The 12,440-nt window shown below is 42.3% G+C and overlaps 1 protein-coding gene and 1 long non-coding RNA gene across 2 annotated transcripts in view; one reads left to right on the forward strand and one right to left on the reverse strand.

Moving 5' to 3' along the window:
• Positions 1 to 2,039, forward strand: part of AHCYL1 (adenosylhomocysteinase like 1) — a 38,099-nt gene extending 36,060 nt beyond the window's left edge. Inside the window, exon 17 of the mRNA XM_007076407.3 lies at positions 1 to 2,039. Within this exon, the coding sequence (XP_007076469.2) occupies positions 1 to 7 (7 nt within the window). The 3' untranslated portion in view covers positions 8 to 2,039.
• LOC122241551 overlaps positions 648 to 12,440 on the reverse strand; it is a 13,734-nt gene continuing 1,941 nt past the window's right edge. The window contains exon 3 of the long non-coding RNA XR_006221786.1: positions 648 to 685. This is a non-coding gene — a long non-coding RNA (uncharacterized LOC122241551). The remainder of the gene's footprint in view (positions 686 to 12,440) is intronic.

The raw sequence follows: 12,440 nt of genomic DNA on the forward strand, positions 1-12,440 counted from the left end.
ATACTAATGGACCATATTCCCAAGGACCAGTCCACATGAACCACACAACTCTAAAAGAAATATTTTTTAAGATAACTTTTATTTTCTTCTTATTCCTTTCCTGTTGATTTTTTTTTTTTTTCTATAATTTCATTTTTGTTTTTTCATCTCATTATCCAAGTTCTGCAGACCACACAGGAACTTGCTTCATGGCTCTTTAGATGAAACTGAGGTTCAAGGTTCCTCACCCTAGTCACTAAAGAAGGATTTTACTCTCCCAGCCCAGAAAGGTGATTCTTCCTTTCCCATTTCTGGGGACTTTAGTCTTAATTGGGTACCTTATTAACAGGAAATGCTAAGGTACCTTCCATGTTGAACAATCTGCAATGTCTAAATTGCCTTAAAAGAGCCCATTTCTTAGCTGCTGAAATCAGTGCTCTTTCACTTCTTCAGAGGAGCAGGGATGGTACTCACCAGCCAGGTAGGTTAGATGTAGGTGGCGCATGTTCATTTCCCCAGATGTTCCAAGCCCTGTTTCCTGTGTGAAGGTGGTGTGTCTGGTTCAGAGATGTGTATTGTTAAGATCCAGTTGGTCCACTTGGATTTAGTACAGCCCTTCCTCCACTCCCACCAGACCTTCTCATTTTTCAGGTTTTTAACCAGACTGCACTCTATTCAGTTGAATTTTGTCCCTTAGCATTGATTTCTGTTGTACAAAAAAAAAAAAAAATGTTTAGTGTTAACACTGAGGAACTGCTTGGGTGATTAGTTGTTACCAGTTTCTCTTTTGAACCTTTGGAGCTGAGAGTACACAGTTGAGTCTAGAGAAGTGCTGATCTCAAACTCTTGATAAGTCCCTCTGTTTCTAAGCCCATAGTTGATAGCATCAATGAACTGGGGCCATAACGGCAAATTCTATCAGCTCTGCCCCATACAGCTTGTGCTGATGGCGAATTTCTTGAGCCATTACTCAGTCTAAAACACTGAGCTCTATCTTTAGGATTTATCCTTTAAGAGCAAATTTCTGGTCAGCTGTGCTTTTGCAACCTAAAATATTTAAAGGGAGGTAGATGTGGATGGGAGGAAGAAGGATAAATTGGGCCAGGGTGAGGGAAATATAGTTCCGTATAACTGGTCCGGGACTTTAGGCCCCATGTATCATGTTAGTTTCACGGAAGTGGTACCACTTTTAATTGACACATTTCACAAAGAGTTTTTGAACCAAGATCTTAAAGGGCAGTTTGTGCACAGAGAAGGTAATCCGTGCGTCCTGGCCCATACTTGGAAAGAATCCCTAGAGAGGCCCTCAAAGATTAGAGAGGTGTGTTCCCATGCCATGCACCCTGCTTACCAGCATTTCTGCATGGTCCAATGAGCTTTATGCTCATGAGCTTTAAGTATATAATTATCCAGGATTCCAAATCCTCAACTTGTTCTAGCTGGTGATCCTTCAAAGTTGGGTCAGGCATTAGTGCTAGGTACTAGAAATGTTCATTTCTCTGTTGCCATTGATCAGAGAGACAGACATTAAAAAAACAGTAACATACGAAAGGAAAGCTTTCACTCTGCAGCCTTCTAGCAGAGTCTTGCCAAAACGTTTTTCCTTTTCCTCTCCTAGTTCTCCCCCACCCAGCCCCTTCCCACTCCTTTTCAGTGTGACCATGCTTTCTTTTCTGTAGATGCTAATGGTTCAAGCCCTTTTTCCCCAGGGCATTGAACCAGCCAATCAGAACACCCCATCCTTTAGGGGAGGTAACCTGGCCAACAGTGGTATCCATCGCATCAGCTCTGCTGGAGGGAAGGGGCCCAGGTCCCGCAGCCCTCTGGCCTGCCCCCTGCTCCCCATCTATTTCTGTGTCCATAGGAATAATAGGTAAGGGTTCCATCTCTGTCAAGCCATGTAACAAAGGACACTGTGGGAAAATGTCTGGCATCAGAGGGAGCGTGTGGAGAGCAACTTGGGAGGAACAAGTTTATTTTGTATTGAATGATTTTTAATGAATGCAATATTAATCCTTGCAGATGAGCAATAATCATTAAAGTCAATTAAAATGATAAGACCTTATTGGGATTCTGTGTCATTCTTGACTGAACAACAGAACGTCATTAGAATTTGTTTTCGAGGGTGGGATGAGTCATGGGCCAGTCAGCAGTCTCTGATAGAGATTTGCTGAGGACCTAATATGGAGAGGAGCAGGCTGGGTGCAGAGTTCAATAATATCTCCATATATATATGTGTATAGAGAGAGAGAGATGAGAGAGGGAGAGAAAAATCTCATTCAGGCTCCGCCCTCAACATGGAGGCTGGCGCAGGGCTCAATCCCACAACCCCAGAATCACAACCTGAGCCAAAGTCAAGAGCTCAACCCACTGAGCCACCCAGACGCCCCTGTAGTGATCCTAAGTTTTGTTTGCCTGCTCTGTGCCAAAGCACTTCCATTGTAAACTCCATCAAGAAGCAAATCTGCGGGGCACCTGACTGACTCAGTGGAGTGTACAACTCTTGATCTCAGGGTTGTGAGTTTGAGCCCCACATTGGGTGTAGAGATTACTTAAAAATAAAATCTTTAAAAAGTTAAAAAAAAAAAAAAGACAAATCTGCTTACGCTTCAGGGTTCCTCATTTGTGCAGTTCCCCTTTAAGACCCTGTACCTTTTTTTTTTCCTTAAAGTCTCTAAAGTTAGGAAAGCTTCAGCCCCTCCCACACCTGTAGCCATCTCTAGAGTTATCTCTGTGGCTTCTGATGTGACTATGTATTAATATCTTTCAAAAGTAATACTTTTCTAGGGTGCCTGGGTGGCTCACTCAGTTAAGCGTCAGACTTCAGCTCAGGTCATGATCTCAGTTTGTGAGTTCCAAGTCCCAAGTCGGGCTCTGTGCTGACAGCTCAGAGCCTGGAGCCTGCTTTGGATTCTGTGTTTCCCTCTCTCTCTCTCTGCCCCTCCCCTGCTTGTGTTCTGTCTCTCAAAAATAAACGTTAAAACAATTTTTTGAAAAAAAAAAATAATACGGGGGTGCCTGGGTGGCTCACTCAGTTAAGCGTCAGACTTCAGCTCAGGTCATGATCTCACAGTTCGTGGGTTCGAGCCCCGCACTGGGCTCTGTGCTGGCAGCTCAGAAGCTGAAGCCTGCTCCGGATTCTGTGTCTCCCACTCTCTCTGCCCCTCCCCCGCTTGTGCTCTGTCTCTCAAAAATAAATAAACATTAAAAAAAATTAAAAAAAAAACAAAACCTTTTATGTTTTGTTAAATTGGCCCCAAACAATGTTGATGATTTCTATGCAGACTAGAAAAATGACGTGTTTTTAATTCTGGAAGCTTCATCCATACACATAAATCTGAATTTAAGATAAACTTCATATTGCCTAATTAGTGATTTAAACTTTTAACCGTCTTGTGAATCTATTTGATAACTCTTGAGATTATAAAAAGTCATCTGTTATGGTGGGAAAATATCTTAAATATTTGAATATAAGGAATTTAAATGAACTGTTGACCTTATAGTTTCATAAAACTGATTCTTCAAAGTTTTCTTATCGCCTACTATGTGCCAAAAGTCTGTTTTAGATACTTGAGATACATCAGTGAGAATCAGATTTCTTTTGTGGAGTTTACATAAAATTCCAATAAGTCTCAGATTCCTCTTTCCTTTTTCCTTTACCCACAATTCTGCCATTCGGTAGGGCAGAGCAAGCTAGGCACCTACATGGATTTGTAGCCAGGTATGTGGATGTGGGAGCTGGGGTGAGGCCCAGTGCAGGGAGTTATCCTAAGTGGGATGAGGGGGACGTTGACACAGGGGAGGGATGACAGTGGCAGGTAGGATAGGAACATGGGACTTGATCAAATAAGCAAAAATCGTAAGAATAATAGAAGCCAATTTTTCTCATTTTTGGAGAAGGTGTTACCAATCGGAAAGAGAAGACTAGGATGAACTCTAGTGTGTTTGAATAGGAGGTATTGCTGTGAATTCATGAATTCCAAAATAAACATAGGTATGTGTGTGTACAAACATTCCCTAGCTCTGTCTAATATGTGAACCTGGCAGCTGTCTCCTTCCCCCATTATGGTGCACACATCTAGCATCCAGATTCAGGTACTACATTTTCCACTTAAAGGAGCCAGGACTGACTGGAGAAAGGGCTGATTCCATGGCTGGGCAGGAAAAGTACAAGGTGAGCCAGAGAGAAAGGAAGTACTCAAAAAAATGATGGGGGCATGTCAAAAAGACACAGAGGCCAGCTTTAAGGGATTCACACTGGGCAAATCTGAGACAATCTGACACCAAAATAATGGCTTAAAAACCATTGAATAAATAGGAAACTATGAGTCTATATACTGATATGAATGAATGGCTTAATAAAAAATGAAAGGGGCACCTGGGTGACTCAGTTGGTTAAGCGCCCAACTCTTGGTTTCAGCTCAAGTCATGATCTCATGGTTTGAGTTCAAGCCCCATGTAGGGCTCTGTGCTGACACCTCAGAGCCTGGAGCCTGCTTTAGATTCTATTCCTCCTTCTCTCTGCCCCTCCCCTGCTCATGCTCTCTCTCTCTCTCAAAAATAAACTTAGAAAAAAAAGGATATTGAACAAAGTATTCTAGTCTAGGTAGCATATGCTAAATCCACCTGCATCCTGGCCAGGATTCACTATGGTATTAGGAAATCTCAGCAGACTGATAAAGCAACTTAAAAATTACCTGGGAAAGTAATTTGTGATTCCAATTAGGGTGTGTAACGGCGTGTGTGTGCACTGTCTCTCAAAACCGAACAAAAAAAAGGAACTCAAATCGGAAATGTTTAAAGGAGTTTAAATTTATAAATAAATTGGGTATTCAAATTTCCTTCAATTAAAAGTAATTAACATTTGCTAGATTTATAAATAAGATCTAAAAGCTGTACTTGAAAAAGCTGAAGTAATGTTTTTGTTGCTTTAATAAATTGAATATTCATTTTCTTGGCAGTGGTGTCTTCTCTGCCCGTACCGCAGCCCTTGAACATATTTTAAAACGTCCTCTAGAAAGAATTGCTCTAGATTGTGGGCCAGAGGGTCTATTTGTCTCTGATGTTCAGGCTTTCCCCCGCCCATCCTGCCCTCCGTGTGACGTGGTTCTCCATTGCAACCACCAGATGGCGACTTTTCTCACATTCTCTGGTTGTCACACATGGTCTCCTGCCAACAAATAATAAAATATAGCTCCACGGTCCCTTCTCTGAAACCTTGTGTTTTGAAGTTGAGAATATTTCATATTTTTAGGAAATACACAAATACTCAGTATATTATGTAATACCTATGGGGCGGTGACATTACATAATCAAATGTGTTGATATTTTCTCAATTATGTTTTAATATTCACAGAATAAGGGATAAAGACTATCAAAAGCCTCCCATTCATTTAGATCAGGTTTTGCTGCTAAACTGATTTGTGACAAGCTTCGAGGGGAATTTCTGATTTTTAAAATTTTTTTAATTTTGGAGTTGTGGATGAGGTTTGTGGCTATGGAATAGTAACACATAGTGTTTGCTCTAACTGGCTCCATTCTAAATGCTTTACACAATAAGCATACTTGATCTTCACAATAACCCCATAAGACAGATATTACTATTATCTCCATAGTACAGATGGGGAAATTGAGACAGGGAGGTGGAGTAACTTGCCCGAGGGTATACAACTCCCAAGTTGGTGAAGCTGGAATTAACCCAGACAGTCCGGCTTCAGGGTCTATGCTTAACACCAGGCAATATTGCTTCTAAGAAACAGCCTCCAACCAGGTTTGGTTTGAATGTTTGGTTTGAAAAATACGGATCCCAGGATCCTGCCCCAGACCTGCTGAAACAAGCTCAGCGCCATGAGGAAACCACGTATCTCCAGTCACAGTGCCACTGACAGGTAGACCTAGGATTTGACCTCCAGTCTTTCTGGCTCCCTTGTGGCCTTTCTTCTGAGTCACCTGGAAACTCCCCAAGGGTACTTTCAGGCAGTTTCCCTATGGTTCTTATGTCTTAGCGAAGATCCTTTCAGCAGAGGAAAGAGCATGGGCATGAAGACCCAAACTGCAGATGCCATGACTTTGCTAACGGCCCTGACAGCCCAGGGAACTGCTGCCTCCTGGCGTAAAGAATTCTGCTTCCCAAAGCCAGAACCAAACCAGGTCAAAGTTTCCTCTCTTGGGGCCCCAAAGATTTACTGATGACCCGTGGGGCCCTTGTGCTCTGGATTTGGTTGTTTTTAAACCACAGAAATTCACACTCATGTTCATTACTGACACCACTATTTCAGCGCATAAACACCAAGCGAAAGGTCCATTCTCTTCAATGATTCTCTTGCCTTTGGGTTTCTATCTGGGCAAATTACTTCCACAGGGCCACTTAGAGGTGTTTTCTCATCAGGGAAAGGAGAAAGAGCTTGAACTGGATAAATAAGAGCATACTGCTCTACTGAAGGTTAAGTGAGCACAGCCTTCTCTGAGGTGCACTCACTCCTACAGCTTGCTTTCATGCAAATCTGTCGACAGAGGGGAGAGCTGAGTGTGAACTTTCTTTTAAGCAAAGGTGACTTTATCTCAAATCTAATAGGTATAGTAAGAAGGGAACTGTCTTTCTCTGTCACACATACAATGGGGAGCAAACCACCGCCTGTGGCTTTTTCCTATCTATGCTGTGGGCTTACTAAAGTGTATGCTTTTGTTGTTGGATAGAGTGTTCTCTTTTTTTTTAATAGTTTGTTGTTAAGTTAGCTAACATACAGTGTATATACAGTGCACTCTTGGCTTCAGGAGTAGATTCCCATGATTCATCACTTACACACAACACCCAGTGCTCATCCCAACACGTGCCCTCAATGCCCATCTCCCATTTCCCCCCCCCCCCAATCCCCCACCCCCATCAACCCTCAGTTTGTTCTCTGTATTTATGAGTCTCTTATGGTTTGCCTCCCTCTCTGTTTGAAACTTAATTTTCCTTCCCTTCCCCTTTGGTCTTCTGTTAAACCTCTCAAATTCCACATATGAGTGAAAACATATGACATCTTTCTCTGACTGACTTATTTCACATAGCATAATACCCTCCAGTTCCATCCACATTGTTGCAAATGACAAGATTTCATTCTTTCTCATTGCCAAGTAGTATTCCATTGTATATATAAACCATATCTTTTTTATCCATTTATCAGTTGATGGACATTTGGGCTCTTTCCATAATTTTGCTATTGTTGATAGTGCTGCTAATAAACATTGGGGTACATGTGCCCCTATGAATCAGCACTCCTGTATCCTGGGGATAAATTCCTAATAGTGCTATTGCTGGGTCGTAGGGTAGTTCTGGTTTTAATTTTTTGAGGAAGTTCCACATTGTTTTCCAGAGCGGCTGTACCAGTTTGCATTCCCACCAACGGTGCAAGAGGGTTCCCCTTTCTTGGATAGAGTGTTCTGTGTGCCTGTTAGATCTAGTTGGCTTATTGTGTTGTTTGAGCCCTCTGTTTCCTTGATTATCTTCTGTCTGGTTGTTCTAACCATTATTGTGAGTGGGGTATCGGAGTCTCCAACCGTTACCGTAGAACTGTCCGTTTCCCCCTTCAATTCTATCAGTGTTTGCTTTATATATCTTGATGGTCTTCATCAGGTGCATAAATGTAATTATCATAGCTTCGTGCTGTATTGAGGCTTTTATTAAGACACAATGTCCTTCTTTGTCTCTTCTAATTTTTTTTTTAATTTAAAATCGATTCTGTCTGATATTAGTATGGCCATCCCTGCTCTCTTTTGGTGACTATTTATGTGGAATATCTTTTTCCATCCTCTCCTTTCAACTCCTTTCATCATCTGCAGATGTGCCTTTGGATCTCAAGTGAGTCTCTTATAGACAGCATATAGTTAGGTCATGTGTTTGTCCACTCTGCCAATCTCTGCCTTTTGACTGGGGAGTTAAATCTATGTACACTTAAAGTAATTACGTATTAAGGGGGACTTACTTCTGTCACTGTGCTATTTGTATTCTATATGCCTTACAGTCCCTCATTTCCTGCATTATGGTCTTCTTTTGTGTTTAGTTGATTTTTTTTTCGTAGTGAATTGTTTAAATTCCTTTCTCATTTCCTTTTGTGTGTATTATATAGCTATTTTCTTTGTGGTTACCATGGGGTTACACTGAAGATTCTAAACTTACAATGCTCTAATTTGAACATATACCTTCAATAATATACAAAAACTCTGCTCCTTCACTCTGTTCTCACCCCTTTTGGTTGTTGATGTTACAAAATATCATCTTTATACATTGTATACCCCAAAACAGACTAATAATTCTTTAAAATTCATTATTCTTCTAAGTTATGTAAAACACAAAGTGTGGAGTTACAAACCAAAGATACAGTAATACTGGTTTTCACGCTAACAATTTTTTTCTTTATTATTATTTTTTATTTTTTTAAGAGAGAGAGGGAGCCCTTGCAAGAGGGGGAGAGGGAGGGAGAGAGAGAATCTTAAGCAGCGCGAGCTGGCCACAAGCCTCAATCCCATGCCCCTGGGATCATGACCTGAGCCGAAATCAAGAGCCAGACAGACACTCAACCCACTGAGCCACCTAGGCACCTCCAATTATTTTTTAAATGTATTAGTCTCATATAGAAAAAAAAAGGGAGAATAGTAACAAGCCACTGGGGATGGGTAAATTGTGTACTAAAAGCTGAAACTGATCAAAGTTAATCATAAATTACTCTCCAGCCCTTCCCCTGGAAGTTGCAAAGCCTTCAACAAACTTCAGGGTTCCAAAATAGTAACATCAGACAGATTCTGCCAGTGCAACTCTGCTCTAGGTGGGGAGACCGAGTCCTGGTGCTTCCTACTCCATCTTCCTAGAAGCCTCTCCCTGCACCCCCTATGATTTTAACACTTGCCTATCATTTGAATATGTCCCATCATCTCTCCCCTCCCCGGGTCAAGCTGTCAGATAAGACCACAGCCCTGGACAATAGCTTGACTGTAACCTCATGACAGACCTTGACAAAGACGCTCTGCTTGTCCAAACTGGAGTCAGGCTCCTCTGAGCCCTTTTTTCTTTTTTCTTTTCTTTTCTTTTCTTTTCTTTTCTCTTCTTTTCTTTTCTGTTCTTTTCTTTTCTTTCTTAAGAGAGAGAAAGAGCAGGCAGAGGTGCAGAGGGAGAGGGAGAGTAAGGGGGGGATCCTTGCCAGGCCTGCATAGCCAAAATGTAACAAGAATCCCACTAAGTCAGTTTAGCAAGAATCTCCTCACTCTTGATATCTGATCATATTCTTCATTCTCTATCCTTGATATCTGATCACCTTGGCCTGCCTTCAGCAAGAATTCCTTTTGAGTCAGTTTAGCAAGAATCGCCCTACCCTAGCTGTCTCCTCTTGTTAACTTTTTTTCATCCACTGACCCCCTCATTCCACTTGTTGGCTACAAATCCCCAGCTATTTTTGCTGGATTTGGAGTTGAGCCCAATCTTTCTCACCTACCGATAGCCTTGACACCTATTGCAAGGGTACTGACTAAAGTCTTCTTTACTATGTTAACAAAGTGTCAGAATATTTTTTTCTTTAACATCCTTGAGTGAAATGCACTCAGCAAAGCTATCCCCAGATTTTTGACCAATAGAAACTATGAGATAATAAATATTTGCTGTCTCGATCCTTAAATGTTAGGGTCATTTGCTGCACAGAGCTAGAAACTAATGCCTGATGTGGCCTGGATGCTGTGATGCATGGCTCAAATTCTCCTTCCAAGACCGGGCTCTCCTGCTTCTATTGCACAGAGTGTTGGCTGCTAGCAGTTTGCAGCTAAGTCCTTCTCCAGCTGTTGCTTTTGGTAAAGAGAGCTACCTTGCCCAAGGATATACCCCCTTCCCAGGCAGTCTGCCGCCCAAGGATTTGTCCATGCAGGAGTATAAAGGCCTGGCCCCTTGGCCTCCAATATGGGATAACCCTTGAGGATCCACTGAGATCTCTGTGACAACTGTGTCACAGTTGAACTTCTCCCTCCTCCAGCCCCCAAGTCCTGTTTCTCCCACCTTTGTACAGGTGTTATTACCAGGATCAGTCTCCAACATACCTCCTAAATCTCTGCCTCAGAGCCTGTTTTCCAGGGAACCTGACCTAAGACACTATGTGACCTTGAGCAAACCCTTTACCTTTCAAATTCTTGGCTTCTCCATCTGCAAAATGGGAGAAATACCATGATTAAATGAGTTTAAGTCCTTGGCATGGTGCCCGCCATATATATATAGTAAACATATATAGAGAGTTGCTGTTGTTATTGTTACTATCTACGAAAAGAACATCCCAAGTTCCCTGCTCCCCTCACTGCAAAAAACCAGCTAGTGCAAAGACCTTGAGGTGGCTGCAAACTTGGCAGGCTACAGAGAGAGAGAGAGAGAGAGAGAGAGTGCGGAGGGCCCTGAGGCTAAAGGAGGAGTGTGGTAGGGGCTGAGGTCAGAGAAGCAGGCAGGGCCCTGCTGGGCCCATGTGGGCCTTGTAGAGAGTTACAACTTAAATCTAAGTGAGGTGGGAAGCCATGGCAGAGTAAGAGCAAAGAAATTACACCAGTTGATATGTGGTTCTAAAAGCTCAGTCTGGCTGTGGGGAGAATCAGGAAAACAACAGCAGCGAGGGAAGCAGGGAAGACGAGTAATGATGTTCGTGAAGGGCAGGGAAGGCGCCAGGACAGGTTTTGATGGGAAAGTCACCGCCCCACTAGATGGAAGGGGGAAGGAGAGAAATTAAGGATGTGTCCTAGGTTTTGGCTTGAGAAAAATGGGCAGTTGGTAATATCACCTATTCAGATGAGGAAAAGCAAGAGAAGAGCAGGTTTGGGTAAAGGGAGGGAAAATTGGGAGTTCTGTTTGTAACATGTTAAGTTTGAAATGCCTATTAGATATCCAAGTGAGATGTCAAATCAGTCATTGGATGTGTGTGTGTGTGTGTGTGTGTGTGTGTGTGTGTGTGTGTGTGTGTTTTAATTTTCTTTAAGTTTATCTATTTTGAGAGAGAGAGAGGGAAAGAGAATGAGCAAGGAAGGGGCAGAAGGAGAGGGAGAGACAGAATCCCAAGTGGGCTCTGAACTGTCAGCCCTGATGTGGGACTTAATCGCACAAACTCAACCGTGAGATCATGACCTGAGCCGAAATCAAGAGTCGGACCCTTAACAGACTGAGCCACCCAGGCTCCCCTGGATGTATCTCTGTGTCCTCTTTTGACTAAGCCATACTGCATGTAAGAAGGCTAGGAAGTTATAAATTAATATGTCCCAGGACAGACAGCTGATTCCTTTGGGAGACAAGATTCAGGTTATTTGCCCTATTCACTAACTAACTAACTAACACATTATCCATATTTTCTTCCTCTCATAACCATTAATGGAGAAAACGCCACATGGCATTGCAACTAGATAGAGGTTAAGACCTGGCCCATAGGTGCCCCACAAGTCATGACTTTAATATGCAGCATTTCATGGACTGGTAATAACCTGACCAGGGCTAAGACAGAAATTGCCAGAAAGAGGCTCACTTTGCCTCCCGGCATGCAGTTAGGTATAGACGGAGGTGAAGCATCTTGCTCAGTAGATGACACCCTGGAGGCACACAGTATGTGTCAACTTCCTACTCCAGAGCCTAACTGGGATAACCACCGTCTTCTTGGTACAGCCCCTGCCATGCTGTAATGACTCAGATATGAAATTTAACTTCCTCCGGTCTCTTGAACCATAACCACTTATGGTAGAGGAAGGGCCTTCTCACCTAGGCTTCACCTTTTGGCAATAATTCTTTTTTTTTTTTTTAATGTTTTTATTTATTTTTGAAGGAGAGAGAGACAGAGCATGAGCCAGGGGGGAGCAGAGAGAGAGAGGAAGACATAGAATTTGAAGCAGGCTCCAGGCTCTGAGCTGCCAGCACAGAGCCCGACACGGGGCTCGAACTCACGAACCGTGAGATCATGACCTGAGCCGAAGTCGGATGCTCAACCAACTGAGCCACCCAGGTGCCCCAATAATTCCTTTTTAAAAAATGCTTTATAGTGATCAAAATTATTTCACATAAATTAGCTCATTTGATCCATAGTCTCATAAAACAAGGGATTATCATCATTTTACAGATGAGGAGAGAAGGAACCATTTTCCTAAGGGTCTCTAAAAATTCTTAATTATTAAACACAAATATCAATGGTTTCTGTATATTCTGTTTTGTCAGTGCTCCATTATTTAGTTACCCATTTTCTTATTGGCTATTTCTCAAATTAGGTTGGCCCCAATTTTGCACAGCTGAAAATACCACTGGCTGGAACATCTCATCGTACATATATCTTTGTCTAAATCTTTGTTTCCTTAGGACCTATTACTACAAGGGGAATAACTGAACAAAAACCTTAAACCTTCCCTGTCCTGGATGTAGCTGAAGCAATATAGGGTGTTTAAAGGCCTATTTTTTCCCCCCAAGGAGATAGAGCTTGTGGTAG

Source organism: Panthera tigris, chromosome C1 (assembly GCF_018350195.1).
Source record: "Panthera tigris isolate Pti1 chromosome C1, P.tigris_Pti1_mat1.1, whole genome shotgun sequence".
NCBI classification, from domain to species: Eukaryota; Metazoa; Chordata; class Mammalia; order Carnivora; family Felidae; genus Panthera; species Panthera tigris.